Source organism: Sphaeramia orbicularis, chromosome 19 (genome assembly GCF_902148855.1).
Source record: "Sphaeramia orbicularis chromosome 19, fSphaOr1.1, whole genome shotgun sequence".
NCBI classification, from domain to species: Eukaryota; Metazoa; Chordata; class Actinopteri; order Kurtiformes; family Apogonidae; genus Sphaeramia; species Sphaeramia orbicularis.
The window spans coordinates 20230398-20244265 of NC_043975.1; the positions used below are offsets into that span (position 1 = coordinate 20230398).

General features: G+C 35.4%; 1 protein-coding gene across 3 annotated transcripts in view; it reads right to left on the reverse strand.

Annotated features, from left to right (window-relative positions):
- Positions 1-8197, reverse strand: part of LOC115410001 (ras-associating and dilute domain-containing protein-like) — a 36705-nt gene extending 28508 nt beyond the window's left edge. Inside the window, exons 1-4 of one of the 3 annotated variants that reach the window (XM_030121399.1) lie at positions 7764-8197; positions 4352-4548; positions 2901-3075; positions 228-460 (exon numbers count right to left, since the gene is read on the reverse strand). In XM_030121399.1, the coding sequence (XP_029977259.1) occupies positions 228-460; positions 2901-3075; positions 4352-4548; positions 7764-7891 (733 nt within the window). In that variant the 5' untranslated portion in view covers positions 7892-8197. Of the gene's footprint in view, positions 1-227; positions 461-2900; positions 3076-4351; positions 4549-6011; positions 6069-7763 lie in introns of those variants that run through there. The other 2 variants (XM_030121398.1, XM_030121401.1) reach the window with 2 other exon arrangements.
- Between the last annotated feature and the right edge of the window lie 5671 nt (positions 8198-13868).

Consider the following 13868-nt stretch of genomic DNA (forward strand, 5'->3'; position numbering starts at 1 on the left):
CCCATTAAAATATAGTTTGGTCTCTGTGGTTTGGCAGATTTCTCACTGGAAATATGGTGCGCCAAGAACCCACATTTATACTGTGAGAACTCTAAAACTGGATTTAATACTGACAACTTTTTTTTTTTTAATGGTTAACGTCTCTTGTTCCAGGATGTGCAGACACCCTGAGTCAGGATGTGGTGCACTGAAGCACCCTGAGGCGACAGCGGAGTCAGGCTTTATACCGGCAGTGATGGTGTCTTTTTCTTTGGCAGTCTTCTCCTCCACCAAGCTCCTTCTCTGGATTTCAAACCGTCGCGCCAGGCCTTCTCTTGGTTTCCATAGGGACTGCAGGAGGAGGGGCTTCTCGTTGTCTCCGACGACCCGGAAGCCCTCCGTCTTCCACTGGTGCTCGCCGATGGAGCCAATGGCGTCGCAGAGCACGTAGGACTCTGCTTCCTCTTTACGCAGGCCATACCTAAATAAAACAGATACAAAACAACAACACAAATGAAGAAACATTTGCTGAAATTTAATTTTCAATGAAATCTAAATTAATCTGAGAGCCTGGCATTTGCAACAGTTGATGCTGGAGTGGATTAGCTGCTGTGATTTGTTATGCTGTTAGATTTAATGTTAAATGGTTGGTACTTATATGGCACTTTTCCACACTTTTATGGTGCCCAAACTGCTTTACAAAGCCTTCACTCATTCACCCATGCAAGGCACTACTGGGTCCAGTGTCTTACCCAAGGACACTTTGACATGGACAGTCGGAGGCAGGATTCGAATCGCTAACCCTTTGATCATTGGACAACCCGCTCCACCAACTGAGCCACAGCCACCCCAATGGCTGAAAGCAAACCCTAATAATAATAATAATAATAATAATAATAATAATAATAATAATAATAATAATAATAATAATTGATTAGATTTATATAGCGCTTTTCTATGAACGCATACTCAAAGCGTGTACAGAGGATCCATTATTCATTCACAAATTGTCTGTACTGTGAGGGCTACTCTTTTGTGTCTGTTTTTAATCTACTGTATTTATTTGAGAGTTTTGTCTTTCAAATCAAGCTTGTTATGAGCAAATTCTATAGAACGTTTATGAAATACCCAACCTGGCCCAACAGAGTTTCCACATGGATTTATCTACGCCAATACATCACATCCTTCCATTGGATAATTACTCCAGTCATTTATGTCTCAGCTGCAACAAGTTTTTTATTTCTTCATTTCTTAAACAACAGGTTGATAGGGAGCATAAAGATTGAAATAAATCAGCATTTTTATAAATTTGTAGATTTAGTAGACTGTAACATTTCATTGATCGTCTTAGCTAGCTCTTAAACTTGTGCAATCACTGCTTTTCCTTTGGTCATTTTGATTATTTATAGGAATAAGACTTGATAAAACCATTTTTACAGTAAAATCTCATTTAAGACGTTCATGAAAATTATTTCGACTATCCGTTAGCAGCAAGCAACATCAAACTTTGGGTAGAAGTAGTGGGTGATGAGAGGTTGTTTTTTTTTTTTTACCCATTTTTTACCCATTTAGAAGTTTCTTTTGTTGTTGTTGTTTTCCATTAATTCTACCCCTGTCCTTTACCTTGTTTATGGGAAACATAACAACCATTACCTTACAATCAAGTTAAGACTTAGCTAACATCAACACCATATAAAATCCACTACAATTCAACACAAATTGAATCTAAGTTTGCAACTCTTAAACATTGGAGCCTTAGTTTTCTGTTGTTTGCCTGTCTATTCCCTGTAAATGACCCTTGAATGCCGTGTCTATTGCACTAAAAGTCAAGAAAATGAACACTTATCTATACTGGATATTATATGAGAAGAAGTACATGATGACGATTGATACCACCCTCATTTCTGTGCATTGACTTGAAAGTAAATTGTGAAGCCACACTCTAATTGTTGCGCGTTAAACAAATCAAACTAAACCGAAGGGTTGGAGGTTCAAATCCCACTCTGTCCTAGTCAGTCTTTGGGCAAGACACTTCACCCTCCTTGCCTCCAGTGCCAGTCACACTGGTGAATGTTTGGTGGTGGTCAGAGGGGCCATAGGCATGAATTGGCAGCCACGCTTCTGTCAGCCAACCCCAGGGCAGCTGTGGCTACAAATGTAGTTTACCACCACCAGAGGGGGAATGTGAGAGCGAATGAATAACAGGTCAATAATGTAAAGTGCTTTGGGTGCCTAGAAAAGTGCTATAGAAATCTAACCCATTATTATTACTATTATTATTATTAAATCCTTATCATAAATACCCCATTAAGATATCACACAGTACTGAATGTAAAAAGAGTTATTGCCATGTGACTAATGTATTTGCTAATGCATTACCTAACATGTGTGATAATGATAACGTTAAACGTCAGTGTTACATTGTAAATTTCCAACTGAGGGCAGAAAAGTCTTTCTCCTACAAGCTAAATACCACTGGTATTAAATCACTCCATTATGTTTTTGGCTGAAACATAAGCAAACACTGACAGACATTCACCGCCTCAGAGTTCTGGCTGACACTGGCTGTCTTTCACACAAGTCTATGGTTAGTGCTACAGTTTTTCAGAACCACTAAATGAACTGTTTGGCATATACACACTGTGTGCATTGTACTGCAACCATAATAAACAGAAAATCGGATCAAGTCAACTTTATTCATCTCACATATACCAATCACAACAACATGGACATGCTGTGCTTTCATCTCACGCCAGAGTTGTTCGTATTCTGGCTGTTTTTATACACATATGATGTAGCCCAGAGGTGTTCTAGAGTAATGGAAGTGCATATTACTTACCCCGAGGAGCCACACAAGGACACATTTGCAAAGCAGACACATATGGCCTGCAGATTCACGCACAGATAACACATGGACTTACCGTTCAAGGGCCTCTTTGACTAGCTCTTTTGCACTGGAGTGTGTGGTGGCCAGGACACTCTTATAATGAGCTCCTTCACAGATTTCACTCCCAAAAATCTTCAGGATGCCTGGAGCTGTTATCTGATTGGACAGCTCAGATGGATCCTCCACAATCAGAGCATCTGTTGACGTCACTATATGGCAACAAGAGATGTAAAGACAGGGTTTTGATTGGGGTTCATTAGCACAATGCTCATACACCACTGAAGCAAGTAAGACTTTATTAGTAACCAATGGTTCTATCGGTTCATTAGCTCAAAAACTATAATCCTTTATTAACCCATAAAGACTATTACTATTTTTGTGGCAGTTTCCCAATGAATTTTTCTCTCAATCTAACTTTTTTTAAGTGATTTATCACCATTTATTAGAATATTATCCTCTTTATTTTGCACTTCTTCCAGGTACTTTCTCATATTTAATTTACTGATCATGTAGATGTTCATGAAAGCTAAGATTTAAGTTAATTGTCATAATATCAGAAACAGAAAAAATAACCATAACCTGACATTTTCAATAAAATGTCTCATTAACGGTATATAAACCCAGTGTTTCCATCCACTGTCATTGATCCAACTCCATGGGTTTTACTGGTGAATCAATGTTGTAGAAGATGATAGTGTTTCCACGGCAACTATGGAGCCTCTGAATGTCCAAATGTGTCATATCTGATGACCATGAAAAGATGATAAACTGTATTTTACACCAATTATTTACATGAATTGATAGGATTAATGGATTAGAAGTTATTAAATATCTTATATCGGTAGATGATTTTGGTTGCCGGTGGTTGTTTGGGTCTTTATGGGTAAATTAAACCTTATTAATACTAATAATGACCTAAGCAAATCTTCACATAATTTATTGTTAGCAATAAATTAGAGCTCATTAAAAAAAAAAAAAAAACTGTAGATGTTAGCTATCAGACATCTGTTTGGCTGGTTCTTCCATTTCCAATTTGTATACAAACAATTAAAAACTGCATTAAAATCAAGCAATTTGAGTATTTGAGAGTATATGCTTTGGCTCAGATTTTCTTTAGAAAGTGTTACATACTTTTTGATGTAGTTTTCCCTGTGTTGCACCTCTTTGCAGAATGTGAAAGCATAAAAAAAGACAGCACATATGTTCTTATCACCATTTTATGCAGCAATTCCTGATTTTAATGGATTACATATTTGGTAGAATTTATATTTATAAAGCATAAGTTATGTAGGCTTGCTTTTCCCTCCACTGAATGTGTGTGGTAGCAGAAAAAAGTACTTATATCCACAGCAAATAAAAACTAAACACAATTACATTTTGTCTTTTTTCATTTATTTTAAATTAGGATGAACCAGGCCTGCTACGAAAATCCTGAAATCTAATATGTAATAGCTATGAGAAACGTGGAGTCCATGTCAGACTTACAACTCGCCTTCTTGGTTTGGATGGACAGTGAAGACCTGAGGCTTGTGGCCATGGGGCCTGAACTTGAAGAGGGACCGCGGAGAAAGACGCCCGAGAGTCGGTTGGTATGGCGACGGATGCGGCTCTTGCTGGGCTGTCTGATGACCACGCCTTCAGCTGATCTGCTGGTCAACAAACTGCCAGTGGATGACCCAGATCTGACAAATGAAGATGGAAAAGAGAGTCGTTTAACCGTAGATCAACATGGATGCCGCTGGGAGTCTGCATCTTAAACTCTGACTATTCCTATGAGAGAGACAATAATACAAGAACTACAGCGGATGTACAACTCAATGAAGAAACAACAGTGAAAATAATCAAAAGAAATAGAATTAGCACTAACAGACATGTTGAGCTACTGCAATTGTAAAGAAGCCATCTTTGCATCCTGGCATGGCGGTCCTCAACTATGATTATCTTTATTAGAAATTAGAGGAAAAATTCACTTTTCGACGACAGCTGTTTGATTCAAAATTATATAGAGAAAACAAAGCTAATTTCCTAACTTAACCCTTTATAGGGCACTCATTGAAATACTCCGAAATTAAAAATTTTAACTTTAGTGTGTTATTGGACATCAGTTGTCGTCCTCTTGCCATAAAACATCCGAACAGCACTTGTTTAAAAGTAAATACGTACAATAAATCAACTGTTATAATGTCATAAACTGACAAAAAATCATTCATATTCACTATTTACAGCTTCAAAAATTCAATAAAATCTCTCTGAATCACTGTATAGTGTTAGAAAAACCAACATGCTTCTTCACCTCAGTGAGGCACAGGACTGTCCCCATATTTAATGTTTGTGGAAATTACCAAAAATAATCACTTGGCCAAAAAAGGGTTAACTTGATAAATTAACCTGTCAACAAGAGAAAGTCATGCTTGTTAAATCATGAAATAAGTAAATTAAAATAGGGCTGGGTGAGAAGAAGAAGAAGAAGAAGAAGAAGAAGAAGAAGTGTATCTTAAATTATCACAGTAGATATAAAATCATAGTTCCTTATTGTTAAAGTTTGATCCTCAGTGAAAGTTTAAGAAACCAGATGGTTATTTGTGGTTTTAAACCATTCTTTATGGTCACAACATAGAACACAGTACTTGCAAAGCAGTAGAATGTTTCAAAAATCTAGAGGCAGACCATTCAAAGCCATTTTACTGATGTAAAAAAAAATGCATGAGTAAAGTTAAATCAAACAATAATACATCTGATCGTTTCTTCAGTATTTTAACTGACAATAAGTAAAAGGATCTCCAAAAACAAGAGAAATTCTGTAAGTTTCAACAAATTAACATAAAATATGATGTGCATTTGTCATTACTGTTTTATCACCAAGTCCAAACACCTAACACACCATAAGGAAGTAATGCTTGAGATAACAGCTTTTAACAGCTTTTTAAAACCTGTGGATTCATTACAGATCAGGCACTGTTATTTTTTCCCCTCGTTTCACTAAAAAAACACCTGACTGAATGGATGACCAGTTGAAACAGGATGGAATGTATCAACAAGCAAAAGCACTACTATTAGACAGTTACAAATACATTTTAGGAGGAATAACAGGGTATTTGCAGTTCAACTCCTCACAGTTCTATTCAACATTGCAGTGTAAACCTACTGTGTATGTGTCCCCAAAACAAAGCTGTCCAGTCTCCTTCACCATGTCTCCATCAGCTCCGGCACATTAATGAAATAATGAAGTGTTGTTCTGAAGGTCTGATCGAGCCTGTAAGCCTCTTATCACTGTAGTGCAAAGGTTCTCTGCATTTGCACCAACACTTAGCTTTCAGGTTTCCAATTAATAATATTAGTGACAGTGGAGTTAGTCTATGAGGAAACTATAAGTACAGGATCATTTGTGCAAAAGCATGTATGTTTTCATGATGCAGGGTAATGTAAAGGCTTTTAAGGAATTTGTGGTTTTTCACTTTTACCCTTCATCCCAAAGCTGCATTTTGTAACCACAAACCAGTTAACCCATAAAGACCCAAACATCCACTAGTGATCAAAAGCCTCTACTGATGTAAACTGTTTAAAACCTGTTGATCCACTAATCAGTCAATACATAAATAAATGGTGTAAAATGCAGTTTGTCATCTTTTCATGGTCATCAGATATGACCCATTTGGACGTTCAGAGGCTCCGTAGTGAACGTGGAAACATCATCTTCTACAAAATGGATTCACCAGTAAACCCATGGAGTTTGATGAATGACAGTGAATGGAGACACTTGTTTTATGTTCATATTGTAAAAAAAAAAAATCCTGCTGTTTTTGCAGAAAAAAACTGGCAGCTGTGGTTACCAGAACAATACTGTAAAAAACACATCCAACTGTAAACATATTTATGGAGTAACATGTAGATTTAACATTTTAAACATGTATATTTAACATTGGATTTAAATGGACTGCACTTATTTAGCACATTTTCTACACCTTCATGGTGTCCAAAGCACTTTCCAAAGCCACCAGGTCTGACTGGGAGCAATTTAGGGTTCAGTGTCTTCCATGGACACTTTGACATATGGACAGTCGGAGCCAGGATTCGAACCACCAACCCTTTGGTTATTGGATGAGCTGCTCTACCAACTGTACCAACCCATTAATTTACAAGTTTAAATAGTTAAATGTTTACTTTTTTAGAACTTTTTTATTGAAAAAAAAATAAAAATAAAAGAGCAAATAGGCCGTTATTTCAACATTATGGTCTTTGCAATTTAAATGGCACCACATCGTTTTTCAATTTACAGTTTTATTTTCTAAAAACAATAGAAATACATCATTTCTACATACAAATCTGGTTTTGTCAACATACTCTTCCTGTAAGAACTACAGCTATATTAGATTTAATCGTTAACACAAAAATCTTTTCAAATAAACAACTTTGCATTGTATTGTCACTTAGTTTTTTTATGTTGCAATTTTACAACTTTTTGGTGTTAATTTTACAATCATTTTTTACAGTGCAGTTTTGTTTTGTTCTTTTTTACTGAAAAAGTCACTTTTTCTTCAGTTTTCTCTGTTTTGATGTATTAACCTTTGAATTTACACTGAGTTTTTAAGAGCACAGAAAATTAAATATAGGAAATATATGATTTATAGTGAAAATTGCAAAATATAGAGGTTCATATACTAATAAATGGTGATAAATCACTTAAGAAATGGTTAAATAGAGAGAAAAATTCATCTGGGAACTACCACAAAATTAGCACTGGGTCTTTATGGGTTAAACCACGTAATGATATAAGACATGACCCAGGTTTGGTAAAATAGTAGGGCAGATTGAAAGCCATAATGGTTATCTGTGAATTACAAGAAAGAAAAAAAAAAAAGTATTACCATGAAAGTGTAAAACATGTGCGTAAACCCACCTCTCAGAGCCATCACTGGTTTTCCTCCCCAGCTTCACAAAGCGTCTCTTTGGAGAATCTGCAGGTAAACTTGGTGGTCTCGGTGGGAGAGAACGCAGCTCCTCGGAGGAAAGTTTCATCTGATTCATTCCTTTTTGGTTTGTTCTGATCAAATCCAACACGTTTTTTTTTTTTTTAAGATCCAAAAGAAAGAAACACCAGGAGAGGTCCTAGTGGTGTCCCATCAGAGCGCACACGCCTCTGATGCGCACTAACTGCTTTGTTTGGTTCCTGGGATGTTTGGGGACATGCGGCACAGAGCCATTCAGCTGCTGCTTCATCCTAGAGCGCACATGTTTCCAGTTCTCATCCAGCTGTTTGGAACCGCTGTACGTGGCGTCACTTTTGCACCCACGGGACGCAGATCGACTAGAATATGCGCAAAATAGTGGAATTCCAACGGAGCAAAAATAAGAGAAGACAGTCCAGTAACGTTCAGTGTGAAAGACCGTTACGCACACTGAAGGATGCAACCCGTTTCAAATGCATCCATCCCGCTCTCCAGATGTGCGTCAACAGAGAAAACGCCTGTAGCTGCCAAGTGCGCACCCGCCCACCTTCAGTCCAGCCTTCAAAATAAGATAATTAAAAGAAAAACACATCATTTATAGATTTATCTGTGTCTGTCAATGCTGTTGGGCAGGGAACTTAAAAACACCCTATAAGGTCATGCAACAACTTGGTTTGCATTAGTGAAACTGTCCCACTTTTGCACCATGAACCGAGTGAACCAACGGACCGAACATTCCTGAACCCATGACTCCACCTGCTGCCAGGACACAGCAACTGACAGACAGGATTAGAGGACCACCACAGACTGGGCATACACATATGGACTATAGTGTGTAACGGGCAAGATCTGAGCTCAGTGTGTCCAAATAATAGTATTAGACCAGTTGGGGATAAGGCAGACAAGGCAAGTTTATTTTGCAATATTATCTTCTGTATTTTGTGCTTTTTTTTTTTTCCTGTGAAAATCGGGTATTTTCCTACATTTCGTTTACTGATCATGTAGATGTTCATAAAAGCTCAGAGTAAAGTTGAGGATTATTGTATCAAAAAGAAAGAAAACTGAAGAAGAAGTGACTCTGGTTGTTTAAAAGCTGTTTATTTTTTTTCTCTTAACCCATAAAGACCCAGTGCTACTTTAGTGGCAGCTCCCAAATGATTTTCCCTCTATATTCAACATTTCTTAAGTGATTTACAACTATTTATTTTAATATTAACTTCTTTATTTTGCTTTTTTTTTCTGTAAAAATCAGTTATTTTCCTATATTTAATTTACTGATCATGTAGATGTTCCTAAAAGCTCAGATTAAAGTTGAGGGTTATTATATCAAGAACAGAGAAAACTGACTTTTTCAGCAAAAATATCATTAACTGAACATAAAACGAGTGTCTCCATCCACTGTCACTGATCCAACTCCATGGGTTTTACTAGTGAATCAGTGTTGTAGAAGATGACGGTGTTTTCATGTTCACTACGACACCTCTGAACATCCAAATGCCTCATATCTGATGACCATGAAAAGATGACAAACTGCATTTTACACCAATTATTTATACTTAATAATAGGCTTAGTGGTTGAGAAGTTATTAAATATTTACATCAGTAGATGATTTTGGTCAATCCTGGATGTTTGAATCCTTATGACTTTTGTCTTTGCAGTTGCATTTATTTATTTATTATAGCTGATGACCATGAAAAGATGAAAACCTGTATTTTACACCAATGGATTAGTGGATCAACAGGGATTAAACAGTTTATGCCAGTGGATGATTTTGGTAGATGGTGGATGTTTGGATTGTTATGGGTTAAAAAGAATATTAAAACAAAAAAAATTAAAGAGTTCAGATAAAAAGAGGTGCAGATAAATAAAACTATTTCAGATGGAATATACGTAGAGCTACAAAAGAAATGCTGTCAGCTTGGACTTAATTTAATGTTGAGGCTTGTTTAATATCATCACAGAGAACACTACAGACTTTGACTGCATAAAACTGTTAAAACATTTTACTTCTTGTAATGAATAATGAATCATCCTGCCAACATAGGCTATTTTAACAAGAAGATCAATAAAAAGCAGTGATTTATTTATTTATTTGGATAGTTTACCAATTGACTGACTGACTGACTGACTGACTGACTAACTATCTAACTAATTAACTAACCAGTTAGTTTAGTTTGATTGACTGAGTTTTAAATGGCCCATTTTTTTTGGTTGCAATTATTTTTCTTCTTTCCCTTCATTGTATGTTTTTCATCATATAAATAGGCCTGTCCCTTGTATCATGCTTTTTTAATCCATAGTGCTGTGAATAGAATAGAATAGAATAGAATAGAATAGAATAGAATAGAATATTGTACACATATATATTTTTACAGGTTCCAATAGTAAACAAAACAAAACAAATTATATATATATATATATATATATATATATATATATATATATATACACACATAATATATATATATATATATATATATATATATATATATATATATATATATATATATATATTTTTTTTTTTTTTTTTTTTTTTTTTTTTTTTACTTGTTTTGAAGTTAATAAAATGTGTATAACTGCATTAATATTTGTTAAACTTTCTTCAGTAGTTGACTGTACTAGTTTACATCAGTCAACTAAATGCATTGATCATAATCACCTGATATTATTAAAATTATTCTTATTTGAGATATATATTTTTATTTATTTTTCTGTTTATTTATGTATGTATGTATGTATGTATGTATGTATGTATTTTTAACTTGTCTTGTCCAGCATCATAACAGCTGAATGGTGATCCAGCTGTCTTGTTGCACTGAACAAATTTGCTTTGCAAAAGGGAATGGACAATGTTTTTAATTGCAATTGCATTTATTTTTCTATTTAAATTCTAATATTTTTTCTTGTCTTCTAGTTGTTTTTTTTTTTACTATTATCTTCATTCTACTTTATTATCATTTATCACATGCAGATATTTCATGTCTGATCTTGACTGGAGCAACTGTAACAAACCCAATTTTCCCCTGGGATCATTAATGTATTCTGACTCTGATTCTGGTAATATCTGTTAATTTATCTTTGCCACTGCTGACATTCGGCTTTTAATCGCAGTAACACAACTAATATGACTTTTTTTCCCATGTTGTCATATTAACACTTCACTAATTATAATATTCTCACTTTCTGCTTGATCAAATGCAAGTGCTGTACATACATAAATTACACTGATTCTCATTTGTCCGCGTTTATCCAAATTGTCCACTAGATGGCGACCTCTGCACTGGAAGTAATGGGCGAAACACACTGGATCATTGACATAGAGCAGGGGTGTCAAACATGAGGCCCAGGGGCCAAATCCGGCCCGCCAAAGGGTCCAGTCCGGCCCATGGGATGAAATTGTGAAAAAAAACACACTAACATAGTAACAATCATTTTATCTCAGGTTCCACATTGAGACCACTTCAATCTCAAGGGGGTCGGACCTGTAAAATACGATCTTAACAACCTATAACTAATGACAACTCCATATTTTTCTCCTTGTAAATCTACAAATTTTCATGTAATTTTACTGTATTTACACTAAAACAAACTATCATTTCTCAAAAAACATGAATAACCTGAAGAAATATGAACTACCTTAAATGTCTTAAGAAGTACCATTTCACAACATTATGTCTGTTATTAAATGTTTTGTGCCTTTGAAGATCCACTTTGATCTGTAAGTTGTATTGCACATGAGTAAATAATAAAATGAAGCATAATATTGTTAAAATTGCACCTATTTTTCTTGAAAAATTTCAGTTTGTTTATGTTATTCACATTGTTTTAACGGATCATTGGTGCAGTAGATGTAAACATTTTCATAATGTAATTCTTGACCTTTTTCACTCTAAAACATGGAGGAAAGATTGGAGTTGACATTATTTATATATCATTATGTTAGTATTTTACTGGTCCAGTCCAGCTGGGGTCAAAATTGCCTGAATGTGACCCCGAACTAAATGAGTTTGACACCCCCGATATAAGTCGCTTATCCATTAGACATATGTACAAAACTTTACTGATAGTTACTAAATGTCGAAAAAACAGAAGTGCGTAATGTCAGTTTTTCCATTAAATCACAAATGTGATGATTTTTTAAATTTATTATTGCCAGATGACACGAGAAGTCATTCCATAAACATGGCAACGACCATAAATATTGTGTTGATTTACAGATATATTCATTATTATTATTATTATTTTTATTTATTTATTTATTTATTTTTATTACCCCTCTATCCCATACCAAATTGAAAAAATGAGTCAGTTTCCTGGTGTGTCCACACATACCACACCATGTTTCTTTTAAAACTCTTCTTCTTCAGTTGTTGTAAGGTCTTTCAACATCCATTTTTTTTGTTTGTTTGCATGACTCTAGCTGTGGAAAAAGGTCTTTCCATTGCAGTTTTGTGTGATATACCAATTGTGCAATGCCCAAAAAACCAACTCTTACCAGCGTAAAAACTTTTAATTGTAAAAAATGAGAGTTTTAGCGAAATTGTTGTTTTTCCATTTGCTAAATTTCTATGCACAAGTTATATTATATATTTGACGGTCAGTGGAAAAGCAACTATTGAGGATAACACCAAACGGAGAAGATTAACATTAAATATATATGCATACCACTTTGTAAACTGTAATTAATGTAGTTTAATCACATTTATCTATTTACTTTGTCATATTAAATGACCCCTCGAGGCGCCCCAGGCTTTTATTGACAGGTTTTTACAATGTTTGAGCATGCATCGCTGTATTTACTTTTTAATTCATCGCTATATGCCTGCGGATACAGCTTTAAGTCTCTTGTGTAAATCAACACCGCTCAGGCCTGCATGGAGCGCTAAATGGGCTTACGAGGCTCTGGGCGGAGCTGCTCAGTATAAGCTTACTTGCTAAACGTGACCCTTCTGATACCCTGAGGAGTTGTGACAGGGCCTTACAGGGTCAGGACATCCCTACATGTCATGATGAGGTCACACTATGCCAGGATCCTCTGCCAGGTACTTGTATTTTCCTACATCACATCAGAATGGGCATTTAACTAAACATGTACATTGAAGAGTCAAGGTCAGCTCTTCTCGGAACAGGTGAAAGGAACAGAAGGGCTTAACGTGGGGTAATCAGATCCTGTGTTGGGCAAGGCGGACTGACACCTGCAACAGGAGGCCTGGGACTTATCACAGCCTCACTTACTTGGTTCTTTTGGTACCAAAAAAAACAAACAAAAAAAACATATACAGTACATATATCATTGTTGCTGTTTGGATAGCAACAAAGGAATTCACTCTCAGAAGTAATACAGTTTATATTGCAAATCAAGTCCAAAAACAAACATAATCAATAAGAATAAAATAAAATTGGTTAAGTCTTGTGTAACTGTACTCTCTGCTGAATGTCTTTCTAGAGTTATACACTTGAATTCACTCAGAATATGTGACCTTCTTATTTCAAACTCTATCTTGTGGTTTGGTCAGAATCACATAAACCGCCCCCACAACTCAGAGATTAGAGGGAACAGTGAAGGCTGGTATTGCAGAACATCTTATCTCAGACAGATAAAACCACACAAACATAAAATAATTCTGCTCCTCATTTATTTTTGTGTGTAAATATCAAATATCATCAGATGGACACAAATACATAAAACATTATGCTGTTGCAAAGTACAAATACATATTCCTAAAAGTGTCAAAATGAAACACCTTTAAAAAAACAAAACAAAAAAAAACGAGAGCCACAGAGCAACAAGAAGAGGAAGTCGTTGAAATGTTCAGTATATTTACCAATGGTTAAACATGGATGAAGAGCTCATTTGGTGTTAACAGCAATTTGATTCAAAGACTGTAATGTATCTGCTACAATATAAATACTGGAAACTAGATTTAAAATGTTAAAGAAAAAAGCCAGGTCAAGGTAAATATACAGGTCCAATAATTCTTGATATGTAAGTACATGGTAAAAAATGGAAAATACATTGAATGTGATGTTGGATGTGTATACTGTATGTCAGTGA